Source organism: Salvelinus namaycush, chromosome 27 (assembly GCF_016432855.1).
Source record: "Salvelinus namaycush isolate Seneca chromosome 27, SaNama_1.0, whole genome shotgun sequence".
Lineage (NCBI taxonomy): Eukaryota > Metazoa > Chordata > Actinopteri > Salmoniformes > Salmonidae > Salvelinus > Salvelinus namaycush.
In genome coordinates this window covers 16354756-16370275 of record NC_052333.1, presented here as the reverse complement: position 1 = coordinate 16370275, position 15520 = coordinate 16354756, and the positions used below count along the sequence as shown (strand labels likewise).

Here is a 15520-nt window from a genome sequence, read left to right as displayed (position 1 = left end):
GCTGGAATGAGCTTTTAACTAATCAGCATTCAGGATTAGACATACCCGTTGTATAAAATAAAAATAAACATCATTACATGAAACAAAACATTTAGTCATTTTTGAGACTACAGGAAATAGGTTTACCACTATGTTAAACAACTGCAATAATGTATGCGTTGGTTTTCAACAGCATGGTGGCTATTGTAGTCTTTTGACTGTAGAAAAACAGGGATCTCTAAAGTTGTGCCAGTATGCGCAGGCAGCACGCGAGGGAGGGAGGGGCAACTGTGCAGGCACCATAGCTAATCGGTCTGGAACTCACCCATACACATAATTTACACAGCACACAAATGCACTTGAAACAGCAGTATAGTTCATTGTATCTTTATTATTGTAATAATCGTCACTGATAAAGTTGAGACAGACAGGACAAGCAGAAACAGGTGGTTGGATATTAACATGCTCAGATCTGATTGTGGCATTACACTTTGGCTTTAAAACAAACAGAAGGCACGTAAACAGAAGAGGATCAAGTTGTCTCTTAGGCACAGATCTAGGATCAGGTACCTTTCATCCAATCCTATGGTTATGATGGGAAAGAAACAGAAACCTGACCTTAGATCAGTGTCTAAGGTTAACTTTATCCTCCTCGCACATAAACATGAAAAGCAAAGGCACTTATGGAGGGGCGGGACTAGGGCAAGAGAGGGATCCCTGATTGGTCAGATAATGTTTTGACTGATAGGGGGCAGCATGGTTTTAGTATTCAGCTAGGGCTGACTCAGAACATTACAGATATTTTAGATACGGTTCAGAACCCCTCCCCCCATCTGTGAATGAGACCCTCTGTCGCCCAGGTAACCATTCCCATGCCAACCACAGAGAGAGAAAGACAGGTAAAAAAAGAAAAACGAGAAAACAGCAATAAAAACCTTTCTTTGTGCTCTTGGTATTATTTAACACATCTTATAATTAAAGTAAAATATTAATACAGTTCATCAATTATACCATAATTGTACTATCTGTGTATGCATGTAAGGATCAATATCTGTACAGTATACTGTATGTTTGTTGATATCTGTGTGTAGCCTATGAGGATATAATTATCATTACCTTTGGCCCTGTGCCCCTTATATTAATAATTGGCTTTTTGATATTTGGACTGTTCTCATAATTAAATCATTGGCTTCTCAGTTCAGTTATACATAAAACATACAGGGAATGTGATTGGCATAGACAGGAGTGGGGAACACTGAGGAAGAGTGTAGTAGTGATACACAGACACACACTTATCTTTGGACCTCTATTCCTTAGATCATAGGTTATAAAGAAGTAATGGGATAAGGATATGATGTATTCTCTCTGAGTAGGACCGAGGAAGACCATGAGGGTGGCGGTGATGAAGGTCTCACTCGGACCAATCGTCATCTCCCAACTCTGAGGAGTCGTCCTCGCTGTCGCTGCACTCCACAGCAATACGGCGAGACAAGATGGCCGCCACATCGTTGCCGTAGTTATCCTTTTTCTCCTGCTCTTTCTGTTCCTCCACCTTACGTAGGTTAAAACCTGCCAGAGAGAAAGGGAGAGATGGGGGATTAGGGTGTGTGTGTGTTTATGTGTGTTCGTATCGGTCTGTCTGTGTGTATGTGTGTCGTACCTTGCCGGATAGCCGACAGGAGGTCACTGTGAGCGTCAGCGGGGGCTTCTGGCTGAGCTTGGGTGGATTTAAGAGGAGGGGGAGCCCCAATGGAGAAAGAGGGGGGAGGAGGGCCAGAAGTGGGGGGAGGAGGGCCTGGGGGAGGCGGGGGAGGAGGAGGAGGAGGTGCGCCACCACCCTGGGGGAGAGAAGGGGGAGGAGGCGGAGAGATGGAGGCCTGATAGGAAGGAGGAGGTGGGGCAGGGGGGGAGGGATAGGCGGAGGAAGTGGGGGGAGTGGGAGTGGAAAAGTCAAATCCAGAGGGGGGAGGGGGAGGGATTCCGAAGCCAGGGGAGGGGGGAGGAGGAGGTGGGGCAGGAGGAGGGGCCAGGTTGGGCCGTGTGCCAATGGGAGCAGTAGAGGGCATGGGAGGGGCTGGAGGGGGGTGTGTGGGGCTAAGAACGCTGGTGCGCTTTTGGGTTGATGCTCCATATTGTCCGTCATGATACCTGCCAATGAGAGAGCAGGGGAAGGATTAAGGTCAGCACACGGATTCTCCAAACACAACTTTCTCCAAACGATTTTGTCCACTTGAGATGAAGTGTGTTGACTGGAGAGTAAACACTAATGCCAAAAATGCTAAATTAGCATAAAATATGTGTAAAAACTACAGTATATGCACAATTTAAATGTGCATACACTACACCACTCTATCCCTGCTACTTACGCCATGTCTGGGGGTGGAGGGGGCAGGAAGTCGTCCGGGGCGGGGGGAGGGAGGGGGGAGCCAGGATCGAAGGCGTACGACCCTGTACTCTGGTCCAAACCATCAGGGGAGTAACAGCCTTCTCCTGAACCAATACTGCCATTCAGACCCTCAAGAGATTCTCTACACACAAGATGCACAAAAAAAGAGTGAATATTTTCATCAATAACAACACAATTAAACAGTTTAAAATCATTCTATAGGACATCACTCTCAATCTCCCTCCCTCATATTCTCTTTCTCCTCACTCCACTTCATACATTCTCGCCCCATCCTCTTTATCCTCATCTCTCGCCCTGTTCTCATTCTCTCTCATCTCTCACCCCATGTCATTCTTGGGCACCACAAACTCCTCTCCCATCTTTAGCCGTTCCCACTCATCCTTTCTGGTTTTGATCTTCCTGGGATTCAGAGTCCGCATATTCTGATTGTCCTTCTTCTCCTTCTACTCAGACAGAGACAAAGAGAGGGGGGTGACAAAGAGAGAGGGAAGGAGGGAGAGAGTGAGAGGAGCGAGAGCGAAAGAGAGAGAGAAAGACAGAGGGAAAGAGAAGAGAAACAGGAAAGGGCATTTAACAGAGCTATAAGTGCACTTCCTTGTTTTATTTAAGCAGAAGATGGGATGCATTTCCCAACAGGCCGAAAACAAACTCCACTGTCTCATTGAAGGACGTGTCTCAATTGTCTCAAGGCTTAAAAATCCTTCTTTAACCGGTCTCCTCCCCTTCATCTACACTGATTGAAGTGGATTCAACAGGTGACATCAATATGGGATCATAGCTTTCACCTGGATTCACCTAGTCAGTCTTTGTCATGGAAAGAGCATGTTTTGTAGACTCAGTGTAGGTAGGGGTAAAGTTACTAGGCAACAGAATAGATAAACAATAGCAGCGGGGTATGTGATGAGTCAAAAGAGTTAGTCAATGTAGATAGCCTGGGTAGCTATTTGGTTAAATATTTATCAGTCTTATGGCTTGGGGGTAGAAGCTGTTCAGGGTTCTGTTGGTTCCAGACTTGGTGCTTCCTTACTGCTTACCGTGCGGTAGCAGAGAAACAGTCTATGACTTGGGTGCCTGGAGTCTTTGACAATTGTTAGGGCCTTCCTTTCACACTGCCTGATATAGAGGTCCTGGATGGCAGGGAGCTCGGCCCCAGTGATGTACTGGGCCGTGTGCACTACCCTCTGTAGCGCCTTGCTGTCAGATGCCAAGCAGTTGCCAAACTAAGCTGTGATGCAGCCAGTCAAGAAGCTCTCAATGGCGCAGCTCTCAATGGAGCATCCTTTTTGAGGATCTGAGGGCTCATGCCAAACCTTTACCATTGTCGTGTCTTCTTCACGACTGCGTTGGTGTGTGTGGACCATGTTAATTCCTTAGTGATGTGGACACGGAGGAACAAGAAGCTCTCGACCCGCTCCACTGATGTGGATGGGGGCCTGCTCAGTCCTCAGTTTTGCTGTAGTCCACGATCAGCTCCTTTGTCTTGCTGACGTTGACGGAGAGGTTGTTGTCCTTGCACCACACTGCAAGATCACTGACCTCCTCTCTATAGGTGGTCTCATTGTTGGTGATCAGGCCTACCAGTCGTGTCGTCAGCAAATGTAATTGTGTTGGAGTCGTGCGTGGCAGCGCAGTCGAGGTGAACAGGGAGTACAGGAGGGGACTAAAGGCGTCCGCATGCTTCTCAGCCAAAACAGTTCTGAAGAGATTAACAACATTTTGTGCCATTTTTTGTTTGTTTTGGTCTTCGGCTAGGTTTTTCTTTCGGCTGTTCGGGCACACCAAAACAATTCTTGAGGCAAGCCAAAGTCGGTAGCCAAAGTCTACGCCCCTTTGTCGATGATTGGTCAACAGTAGGGATTCTTCAATATAGTCTTTGTTGTCATTCAACGAGAGATGACTCGTATTCATGCACATTTTTTCATTGACAAACACTGCACCAAACATCTTACTTAGATGTAAAATTCCACGACTAAGATCTCCTTGGCAAAAACTGTCAAAATGAATGATACATTTCTTAAATTGACAGATTAATTTGGACTATTTTGTGTGTACTGGCTACAGTGTCTCAAAATGGACAAACAGTACTATTGCTGTTTTTTCCCTTGTTTTTCAAACAAAGGTCTTTTATGGGAGTATGAAGCGTCCAGATTAGTGTCCCGCTCCTTGAAAGCTGCAGCTCTAGCTCAGTACAGATGTTGCCTGTAATCCATGGCTTCTTGTTGGGATATGTACGTACGGTCACTGTGCGGACAACATTGTTGATGCACTTATTAATGAAGCTGGTGATTGATGTGATAAACTCATCAATGTCATCAGATGAATCACAGAACATATTCCAGTCTGTGCTAGCGAAACAGTCCTGTAGCTTAGCTTCCGCTGCATCGGACCATTTCCATATTGAGCGCTTCACTGGTACTTCCTGTTTGAGTTTTTGCTTGTAAGCAGGAATCAGGAGGATAGAGTTATGGTCAGCTTTTCCAAAGGGAGGGTGAGAGAGAGCTTTGTACGGGTTTCTGTGTGTGGAGTAAAGGTGTTCTAGAGTTTTGTTGCCTCTAGTTGCATAGGTGACATGCTGGTAAAAATTCGGTTAAACGGATTTCAGTTTCCCTGCATTAAAATCACCGGCAACGAGAAGCGCTGACTATGGTTGTGCATTTTCTTGTTTGCTTATGGCCCTGTACAGCTTGATGAGTATGGTCTTAGTGACAGCATCAGTTTGTGATGGTAAATAGACAGCTACAAAAAATATAGATGAAAACTCTCTTGGTAAATAGTATGGTCTACAGCTTATCATGAGGTATTCTAACACAGGCGATAAAAACTCAAGACTACTTTAACATTAAAGATTGCGAACCAGATGTTGTTAATAAAGAGACACACCGGTCCCCTCTTCGTCTTAACCGAGGCAACCGTCTGGTCTAGACAATGGATTGAAAAAACAGCGTCCTTGTTCAGCCACGACTCCGAGAAACATAGAATATTACAGTTCCTCAGGTCCCGTTGATAGGATATTCTCCAACGGAGCTCGTCCAGTTTTTTACTCTTGTGACTGTACGTTCGCCAATAGAAGGAGGGTAAAGGCGGTTTATTTGCTCGCCATCGTAGTCTCGTCAACGTAGTCTCTTCTACCTCTCTTGCACCGTCGCTTCCTCTTTCGAGTCCCGGGGATTAAGGCCTGGTCAGGAGTGAGCAGAACGACCAGAGCTGCCGATTCGGTAAAGTAGAAATTGTCATCCAAATCAAGGTTAGTGATCCCCATTCTGATGAAATGATGGAGTAGACATGATGTACAAACATTTTATATATATTTTTTTTATATCAGAATTGGTCAGGAGCCCGTAAAACGGCTGCTATCCTCTGCAGCGCCATTTTACTTTGTGTGTGTTACCCGTTACCCTGTGTTTGCGTCTCTCCTTCATGATGTCCTTTGTGTCCTGCAGCATCTTCTCCTTCCACAGATCAAAGAAGTAGGAGGGATCCGTGTAGAACTTCAGAGCATCCTTACCATCATCCCTAGACATGACAACAACAAAAACGAACAATATCAATGTGTGTGTGTGTGTGTGTGCGCGCGCGTTTGCGTACGTGTGTGTGCGCGTGCGTGTACCTATACTGGCTGAGGTTGTTGAGTGGTGGAGGTGGGTTGCAGGTCAGATAGGTCTCCTGTACAGGCAGCGGTAGAGAGGGTCTACAGAACAACTGCTGGTCCTGAGTCAGATTACTATGAAACGCTTTCTTCTGGGTGATGGCCTGCAGAGAGACTGAGAGAGAGATGGAGGGTGGAGAGAGAGAGGTGGAGAGAGAGCGATATGGTGAGAGAGAGACAGAGATATGGAGAGAGAGAGATAGAGAGAGAGAGCGATGTGGAGAGAGAGAGAGATGGAGAGAGGGAGAGAGCGAGAGAGAGACACAGTTAGGGTTAGTATTCTGTTTGTTTGGGACAAAGGTATACAGTATGTGCCAGTATGTGTTGCATTACATTATACTTAAAGTCCACTGAATTCTCACTTTGAATACTAACTACATGGAACTGTTTGCTTGTAACATACAGTGGTTTTCCCGGACACAGGTTGAGCCTAGTTATGAACTAAAGATCATGTTCAATAAAGATTCTCCATTTAAATTGCTTTTAAATCTAATAGGCTTAATCAGCATGCGGGAAATCACCCCATGGTATATGTCAGTCTCTTACCCTCCTCCTCTTTAGGGTCGAGCTGGGTGACTTTGACTTGTAGACGGTCCACTCTCTCTCCCAGTGTGTTCACCCGGACAGCAAACACCCCCGCCTGCACAAACAGCTCTCCAAACACATCCTCTGCATACTTACCTACACACACAAACAAATGTATATTATGGCCTAAATACACTAAGTGTACAAAACATTATGAACACCTGCCCTTTCCATGACAGACTGACCAGGTGAATCCAGGTGAAAGCTATGATCCCTTATTGATGTTAAATCCACTTCAATCAGTGTAGATGAAGGGGAGGAGACAGGTTAAAGAAGGGTTTTTAAGCCTCGAGACAATTGAGACATGGATTGTGTATGTGTGCCATTCAGAGGGTGAATGGGCAAGACAAAATATTAAAGTGCCTTTGAATGGGGTATTGTAGCAGGTGAGGCTGTTCTGAGGGCAAAAGGGGGGAGCTGCAACTCAATATTATGAAGGTGTTCATATTTTGTACACTCAGTGTATATACACATGATTACATATCACAAGATACATACTTGCAATTTACACACACAATCTCATATTACAATACACTGCACTGTTCTGCATGTAGCACTTCCCTAGGTATAAACTCACCCAACACATAGAGTGAGTAACTTACTGAGGCTGCCTAGCTGGCGTATGATGTTGGCGAGGCTAATGTTGGTGACACACTCCAGCTCGCTGCGGATGGTGTTGGGGATCGTCTGGCGGCACACATGGCGAGGCTCGATGTTCCTCGTCACCAATGGCATTCTGGGACGGGAGGGGTAGCGGGGGGCTTCCCTGGAGGGGGGCAGCATGTGAGAAAGGTCCATCACTCTATGACACGTGCTACTGTAATTGTACTTGGTTATATTATGTAAGAACAATGGTGCAACACTAATAAAAATTATATTATTTTATAACAAATGCGCTTTCTTCCGCGTTGGATCACGGTCGCTGTCTGTGGTTCTGAAACATCAGTGCGCTGTTGAATTGGCTGGAGCCTTTTCCTTGACCATGTTGCTATGTGCATAATAGCAAAGTTAACCAGCATATTGGTGTTGAGAACAATGTGGAGGAGGCAGCAGAGGAGTGAGGAGATGAGAAAACAGCCCTTGCCTTAATTGTCTAAAAGTGAAGAGAGAGGAAACCCAACTTAAAATTAGGTCTAAAATCAATAACCTAACTTAAATAGTCCTATAATCAATAGCCTAACTTAAATGTGCCTGACTTTATAAATCATCCATATATATCTACAGAAATAAGACAGATCCTGCTTCTGTTACCTGTTTGAGTGTTTGCTTAATAGCCTGATTCCGTGAGCTCCAAGCCTCATGCAACCACAACATGTCGGAAAAAGCAATTTCACAAATTCATTTTTAATCTTTGTTATGCTGTAATAAATGCTTTACAGTTTTGTTACTACAGCCTCTCTGGTATAACTTATACATGATTTAGTGTTGTTTACAATGTTCCAAATGGTCAGAAAAATAATAATATTGTAATCTAACAGCACCTGTTTGTCACAAATAATATGCATGCGGCTCTCGCTCCAGTCCTATACCCTCCTTTTTCTTGATTTTCTCCTTCTTGTTATTGTTATTATTACAATTATTATTATGATCATCATTATAATAATAAGTAATGCCATTATCATTAGTAGGCTTAGTATAGCAGCCAAGTATAACCACCATCGAGCTGTAGGCCTAAAAGCACATCTTGTTACCGTAACTTACTTAGGCCTATATGTCAATATATAGGCTACTGTACCAATCAATCATTCATGTCATCACACAGCATGAGTCATTCATGATTTGAAATGCAATTAAGCATTTTTGTTTTAAAATGAAATAACAAAAGAAGTCTTGAATAATTAGCCTAAACAATAAATAAACCTTTAATGTTGGCCATTGCATTCCCGAATGCATGCACTGTTTTTAGTCTTTGCTCGAATAAAGGCTTTACAAAAAAGGTACGCTTATAATTTATCATCTTGTGTTGTTTACACTGTTCCAAATGGTCAGAAAAAAACAAATATTGTGATCTAACAGCCCCTGTTTGGCACACATAATATGCAGGGCTATGCAGCGCTTTGTACTTGCCTTCCTTATTTTTCTTGATCTCCAGTAGTTCCACAAGTACGTCTAATTTCTTACACACATCTGACTTCCCCTTTGCCGCCTGAGAAACATGTAAACCTTCCCCGTGTCAAGTTTTTTTCCCCACGTCCTCCTCATCCATTTTTCTGTCACATATGTTACGGTGTTAGAGTTTGTTATAACCAATTTATTCATGTGATTAGCATACGCTATACCAACGTATTGGTCACGTGCATGCGGCGCATACATGTGTCATGTAAAGAGAGCAAGGGTTGAGAGAATAGGGAACATTTTTCCTAAACAAATGGAGGACTTCGGTGACAGTACTTTTCAGCCACAAATGGCTTCAGCAACACGGACTGCGCAATATACACTGTTGATGTTCTGTGGTGGTCGCTACAGCAGGGAGTAGAGAGAGACAAGGAGTGCTAGTCACACAGGCAGTCGCTGTCTTTTTCTAACACAGCGCAGCAAGTCTGAGCTGAACACAAACAAATCAATTTCGGTTAATTGACTCCCTCCTGAGTCATTTTGTCTAAATTATTTTAAACAAATATTTCATATTTAAGATTCTTCAAAGTAGCCACCCTTTGCCTTGATGACAGCTTTGCACACTCTTGGCATTCTCTCAACCAGCTTCATGAGGAAGTCACCTGGAATACATTTCAATTAACAGGTGTGCCTTGTTAAAAGTTAATTTGTGGAATTTCTTTCCTAATGCGTATGAGCCAATCAGTTGTGTTGTGACAAGGTAGGGGTGGTACACAGAAGATAGCCCTATTTGGTAAAAGACCAAGTCCATATTATGGCAAGAACAGCTCAAATAAGCAAAGAGAAACGACAGTCCATCATTAGGTCAGTCAATCCGGAAAATGTCAAGAACTTGTCAAGTGCAGTCGAAAAAACCATCAAGCGCTATGACGAAACTGGCTCTCATGACGACCGCCACAGGAAAGGAAGACCCAGAGTTACCTCTGCTGCAGAGGATAAGTTCATTACAGTTACCAGCCTCAGATTGCAGCCCAAATAAATGTAGACACATCTCAAAATCAACTGTTCAGAGGAGAATGCGAGAATCAGGCCTTCATGGTCAAATTACTTGGGCCGATAAACACGAACAATGGACATTAGACCAGTGGAAATCTGTCCTTTGGTCTGATGAGTCGAAATTTGAGATTTCTGTTTCCACAACCTCTGTGTCTTTGTGAGACGCAGAGTAGGTGAACGGATAATCTCCACGTGTGGATCCCACCGTGAAGCATGGAGGAGGTGTGATAGTGTGGGGGTGCTTTGCTGGTGGCACTGTTGGTGATTTATTTACAATTGAAAGCACACTTAAACAGCATGGCTACTACATCATTCTGCAGCGATACGCCATTCCATCTGATTTGCGCTTAGTGGGACAATCATTTGTTTTTCAACAGGACAATGACCCAACACACCTCCAGGCTGTGTAAGGGCTATTTGACCAAGAAGGAGAGTGATGGAGTGCTGCATCAGATGACCTGGCCTCCACAATCACCCGACCTCAACCAAATTGAGATGGTTTGGGATGAGTTGGACCGCAGAGTGAAGGAAAAGCAGCCAACAAGTGCTCAGCATGTGGGAACTCCTTCAAGACTGTTGGAAAAGCATTCCAGATGAAGCTGGTTGAGAGAATGTCAAGAGTGTGCAAAGCTGTCATCAAGGCAAAGGGTGACTACTTTGAAGATTCTAAAATATGAACTGTATTTTGATTTGTTTAACAATTTTTTGGTTACTACATGATTCCATATGTGTTCATTCATAGTTTTGATGTTTTCACTATTATTCTACAATGTAGAAAATATAAAAAATAAAGAAAAACCCTTGAATGAGTAGGTGTACAAACTTTAGACTGGTACTACGTGTCCAAGACTACCTGTCCGTGCTACCTGTCCCAGACCTGCTGTTTTCAACTCTCTAGAGACAGCAGGAGCGGTAGAGATACTCTTAATGATCGGCTATGAAAAGCCTACTGACATTTACTCCTGAGGTGCTGACTTGCTGCACCCTCGACAACTACTGTGATTATTATTATTTGACCATGCTGGTCATTTATGAACATTTGAACATCTTGGCCATGTTCTGTTATAATCTCCACCCGGCACAGCCAGAAGAGGACTGGCCACCCCTCATAGCCTGGTTCCTCTCTAGGTTTCTTCCTAGGTTTTGGCCTTTCTAGGGAGTTTTTCCTAGCCACCGTGCTTCTACACCTGCATTGCTTGCTGTTTGGGGTTTTAGGCTGGGTTTCTGTTCAGCACTTTGAGATATCAGCTGATGTAAGAAGGGCTATATAAATAAATTTGATTTGATACTGTATACGGAAAAATACACATTTAAAATATTTATTTTAGTCTGGGACAGCTCAAAGATGTTACTCTAACTACTTTAGTGCCTATTGACGACTGTATCACTATCTTCGGACCGAGTGAGTTTTGTTAAGAGCCCCGACGCTGGTACTGTTTTGGAAACATCGCTTTTTTTAAATTATACAAACTAGATGGTAACTTTACAAGTAAAGCTGGTGGGGCTAGCTAAAGCTCTTTAAACGTTTGTGGTAGTGAAAGAAGTGTAAAAATGTCATTTTTATTTCCCAACGAAAGTCAGTAGATTTGGTCAGAAGTTGTGGTAGTAGTGGTCAGTAGTTATGTGGTTCAGTAGTTGTGGTCAAAAGCTGTTTGGATATGGTTAGTAGTTAAATGTGTGGTCAGAAGTTGTGTTGTTGTGATATGTAATTGTGTGGTTGAGGTCAGGAGTTGTGTGGTTATGGACACTACATGTGGTCAGAATTTGTTTGATTGCGGTCAGAAGTTATATGGTTGAGGTCACTAGATGCTCTCTCATATGTCAATATGCCTTGTATACTGTTGTTTAGGTTAGTTATCATTGTTTTAGTTTACAATGGAGCCCCTAGTTCCACTCATTATACCTCTGATACCTCCTTTGTCCCACCTCCCAGTCATGCGGTGACCTCACCCATTATAACCAGCTTATCCAGAGATATTATGCCCTGAATCATCCTGTGGCGGACCGCAATAGCATCGAATAGTCCCCACGATATGCAACTGTTCAGGGAAGTCAGGAACCAATACACGCAGTCAGTCAGGAAAGCAAAGGCTAGCTTTTTCAAGCAGAAATTCGCATCCTGTAGCTCTAACTCCAAAAGGTTTTGGGACACTGTAAAGTCCATGGAGAACAAGAGCACCTCCTCCCAGCTGCCCACTGCACTGAGGCTAGGTAACACGGTCACCACTGATAAATCCATGATAATCGAACATTTCAATAAGCATTTCTCAACGGCTGGCCATGCCTTCCTCCTGGCTACTCCAACCCCGGCCAACAGCTCCGCCTCCCCCGCAGCTACTCGCCCAAGCCTCCCCAGCTTCTCCTTCACCCAAATCCAGACAGCAGATGTTCTGAAAGAGCTTCAAAACCTGGTCCTGTACAATTCAGCTGGGCTAGACAATCTGGACCCTCTCTTTCTAAAACTATCCGCTGCCATTATTGCAACCCCTATTACCAGCCTGTACAACCTCTCTTTCGTATCGTCCAAGATCCCTAAAGATTGGAATGCTGCCGCGGTCATCCCCCTCTTCAAAGGGGGTGACACCCTAGACCCAAACTGTTACAGACCTATATTCATCCTGCCCTGCCTATCTAAAGTCTTCGAAAGCCATGTTAATAAACAGATCACTGACCATTTCGAATCCCACCGTACCTTCTCTGCTGTGCAATCCGCCTTCCGAGCCGGTCACGGGTGCACCTCAGCCACGCTCAAGGTACTAAACGATATCATAACCGCCATCGATAAAAGACAGTACTGTGCAGCCGTCTTCATCGACCTGGCCAAGGCTTTAGACTCTGTCAATCACCGTATTCTTATCGGCAGACTCAATAGCCTTGGTTTTTCTAATGACTGCCTCGCCTGGTTCACCAACTACTTTGCAGACAGAGTTCAGTGTGTCAAATCGGAGGGCATGTTGTCCGGACCTCTGGCAGTCTCTATGGGGGTACCACAGGGTTCAATTCTCGGGCCGACTCTTTTCTCTGTATATATCAATGATGTCGATCTTGCTGCGGGCGATTCCCTGATCCACCTCTACGCAGACGACACCATTCTGTATACTTCTGGCCCTTCCTTGGACACTGTGCTAACTAACCTCCAAACGAGCTTCAATGCCATACAACACTCCTTCCGTGGCCTCCAACTGCTCTTAAACGCTAGTAAAACCAAATGCATGCTTTTCAACCGTTCGCTGCCCGCACCCGCCCGCTTTAAACATCAACTATCTGAGCAGCTAACCGATCGCTGCAGCTGTACATAGTCCATCTGTAAATAGCCCACCCAATCTACCTACCTCATCCCCATACGGTTTTCATTTTATTTACTTTTCTGCTCTTTTGCACACCAGTATCTCTACTTGCACATCATCATCTGCTCATTTATCACTCCAGTGTTAATCTGCTAAATTGTAATTATTCGCTCCTATGGCCTATTTATTGCCTACCTCCTCATGCCTTTTGCACACACTGCATAGACTTTCTTTTTTCTACTGTGTCATTGACTTGTTTATTGTATTATTGGCTTGTTTACTCCATGTGTAACTCTGTGTTGTTGTCTGTGTCACACTGCTTTGCTTTATCTTGGCCAGGTCGCAGTTACAAATGAGAACTTGTTCTCAACTAGCCTACCTGTGTAAATAAAGGTGAAATAAAAAATGTGGTTGTGTTCAGTAGTTATGTGGCTCAGTAGTTGTGTGGTTGTGGTAAAAAGTTGTGTAAATGGTAAGTAGTGAGATGTGTGGTCAAAAGTTTTGTGGTCAGAAGTTGTGGTATGCAATTGTGTGGTTGTGGTCACTAGATATGGTCAGAAGTTATGTGGTTGAGGTATTTTTTTAATTTATTTTTATTTCACCTTTATTTAGCCAGGTAGGCTAGTTGAGAACAAGTTCCCATTTGCAACTGCGACCTGGCCAAGATAAAGCATAGCAATTCGACACATACAACAACACAGTTACACATGGAATGAACAAAACATACAGGCAATAATACAGTAGAAAAAAAGAAAACAAAAGTCTATATACAGTGAGTGCAAATGAGGTAAGATAAGGGAGTTAAGGCAATAAATAGGCCATGGTGGCGAAGTAATTACAATATCGCAATTAAACACTGGAATGGTAGATGTGCAGAAGATGAATGTGCAAGTAGACATACTGGGGTGCAAAGGAGCAAGATAAATAAATAAATACAGTATGGGGATGAGGTAGATAGATGGGCTGTTTACAGATGGGATATGTACAGGTGCAGTGATCTGTAAGCTGCTCTGACAGCTGGTGCTATTATAGGTATGTAATTGTGTGGTTGTGTTCAGAAATTGTGCGGTTGAGGTCAGAAGTTGTGTGGTTGCTGTCAGAAGTTGTGGTATTTAATTGTGTGGTTGTTGTCACTAGATATCGTAAGCAGTTGTGTGGTTGCTGTCAGAAGTTGTAAGGTTGTGGTATTTAATTGTGTGGTTGTCACTAGATATCGTAAGCAGTTGTGTGGTTGCTGTCAGAAGTTGTAAGGTTGTGGTATTTAATTGTGTGGTTGTTGTCACTAGATATCGTAAGCAGTTGTGTGGTTGCTGTCAGAAGTTGTAAGGTTGTGGTATTTAATTGTGTGGTTGTTGTCACTAGATATCGTAAGCAGTTGTGTGGTTGCTGTCAGAAGTTGTAAGGTTGTGGTATTTAATTGTGTGGTTGTTGTCACTAGATATCGTAAGCAGTTGTGTGGTTGCTGTCAGAAGTTGTAAGGTTGTGGTATTTAATTGTGTGGTTGTTGTCACTAGATATCGTAAGCAGTTGTGTGGTTGCTGTCAGAAGTTGTAAGGTTGTGGTATTTAATTGTGTGGTTGTTGTCACTAGATATCGTAAGCAGTTGTGTGGTTGCTGTCAGAAGTTGTAAGGTTGTGGTATTTAATAGTCTTAGTGGTCAAAACAGCAGCTGTTTGGGAAAGTTTGAAAAACACTTGGTAATGCAGTTGCAAAAACAGCTGAACCGTAAGTTCCGTATTGACTATTTTGATTCTACCCACAGCTATGAATAGCAGAGAAGTAGATTAATATCCCATATACTCTATATTTTTGTCTAAATTGTTGCGGTAGTGGTCAAAACGGACGTTGTTTGCAAAAATGTTACAGAAAATGTTGTTGATGCGGTTACTTAAACTGCTGTCAATATTGATCCGAATGTTATGTTTAGTCCAAACGCCAGATTCGAGTAGCAGAGAAGTAGACAAAGCTGGTAAGCTTGAAATATTTTGTCTACGTGGTTGCAAAGTGGAGTTACTAGCTGATTTGTGTCAAAAGTTGCATGATTTCACTTACAGAGAATGTCAGTTGGAAGTGATGATGTCACAATTGGGAACTTTGGAATCTTGAGAAATCCAATGAAAGCGGATGGAAAAGAAAAAGAGTACAAGAAAGTGAATAACGGAAAAAGTATAACTGATCAAAAAGTTGTATACAAGCATCTCGATCGAGACCGTACGGGGAATTTTTAAAGTTGGATCTGCGTTTCTAGCTTAAACCGTGTAGGAGGAGTCTCTGTTCTCTTTCATGACTGTGGCAGTGTCTGCGAGTATCCTAGCAACGGCTCCTTTTTGGAATCTCAATATTGACACAAAGAGCTGTTTTCAGAAGACAGCAGGTGAGGGGTTACTTTAATCGCTCTCCCTCGAGAACGGTACACCCAATTTAAAAACCGCTTCCGCCTTTGACAAGCAGAGAAGTAGAGGAAGATGATTTTAAGCCAAATATTTTTGTGTAACTCTTTGGTTA

The 15520-nt window shown here is 43.4% G+C and overlaps 1 protein-coding gene across 3 annotated transcripts in view; it reads right to left on the bottom strand.

The window, feature by feature from the left end:
- Positions 1–350: 350 nt before the first annotated feature.
- The window catches only part of LOC120022535 (wiskott-Aldrich syndrome protein family member 2-like), a 17510-nt gene continuing 2340 nt past the window's right edge, over positions 351–15520 (bottom strand). Inside the window, exons 2-10 of one of the 3 annotated variants that reach the window (XM_038966485.1) lie at positions 7702–7710; positions 7220–7383; positions 6579–6713; positions 5994–6147; positions 5782–5899; positions 2708–2829; positions 2346–2507; positions 1640–2127; positions 351–1548 (exon numbers count right to left, since the gene is read on the bottom strand). In XM_038966485.1, coding sequence (XP_038822413.1) covers positions 1391–1548; positions 1640–2127; positions 2346–2507; positions 2708–2829; positions 5782–5899; positions 5994–6147; positions 6579–6713; positions 7220–7352 — 1470 coding nt within the window. In that variant the 5' untranslated portion in view covers positions 7353–7383; positions 7702–7710 and the 3' untranslated portion in view covers positions 351–1390. Of the gene's footprint in view, positions 1549–1639; positions 2128–2345; positions 2508–2707; positions 2830–5781; positions 5900–5993; positions 6148–6578; positions 6714–7219; positions 7384–7701; positions 7711–15067; positions 15293–15520 lie in introns of those variants that run through there. The other 2 variants (XM_038966484.1, XM_038966483.1) reach the window with 2 other exon arrangements.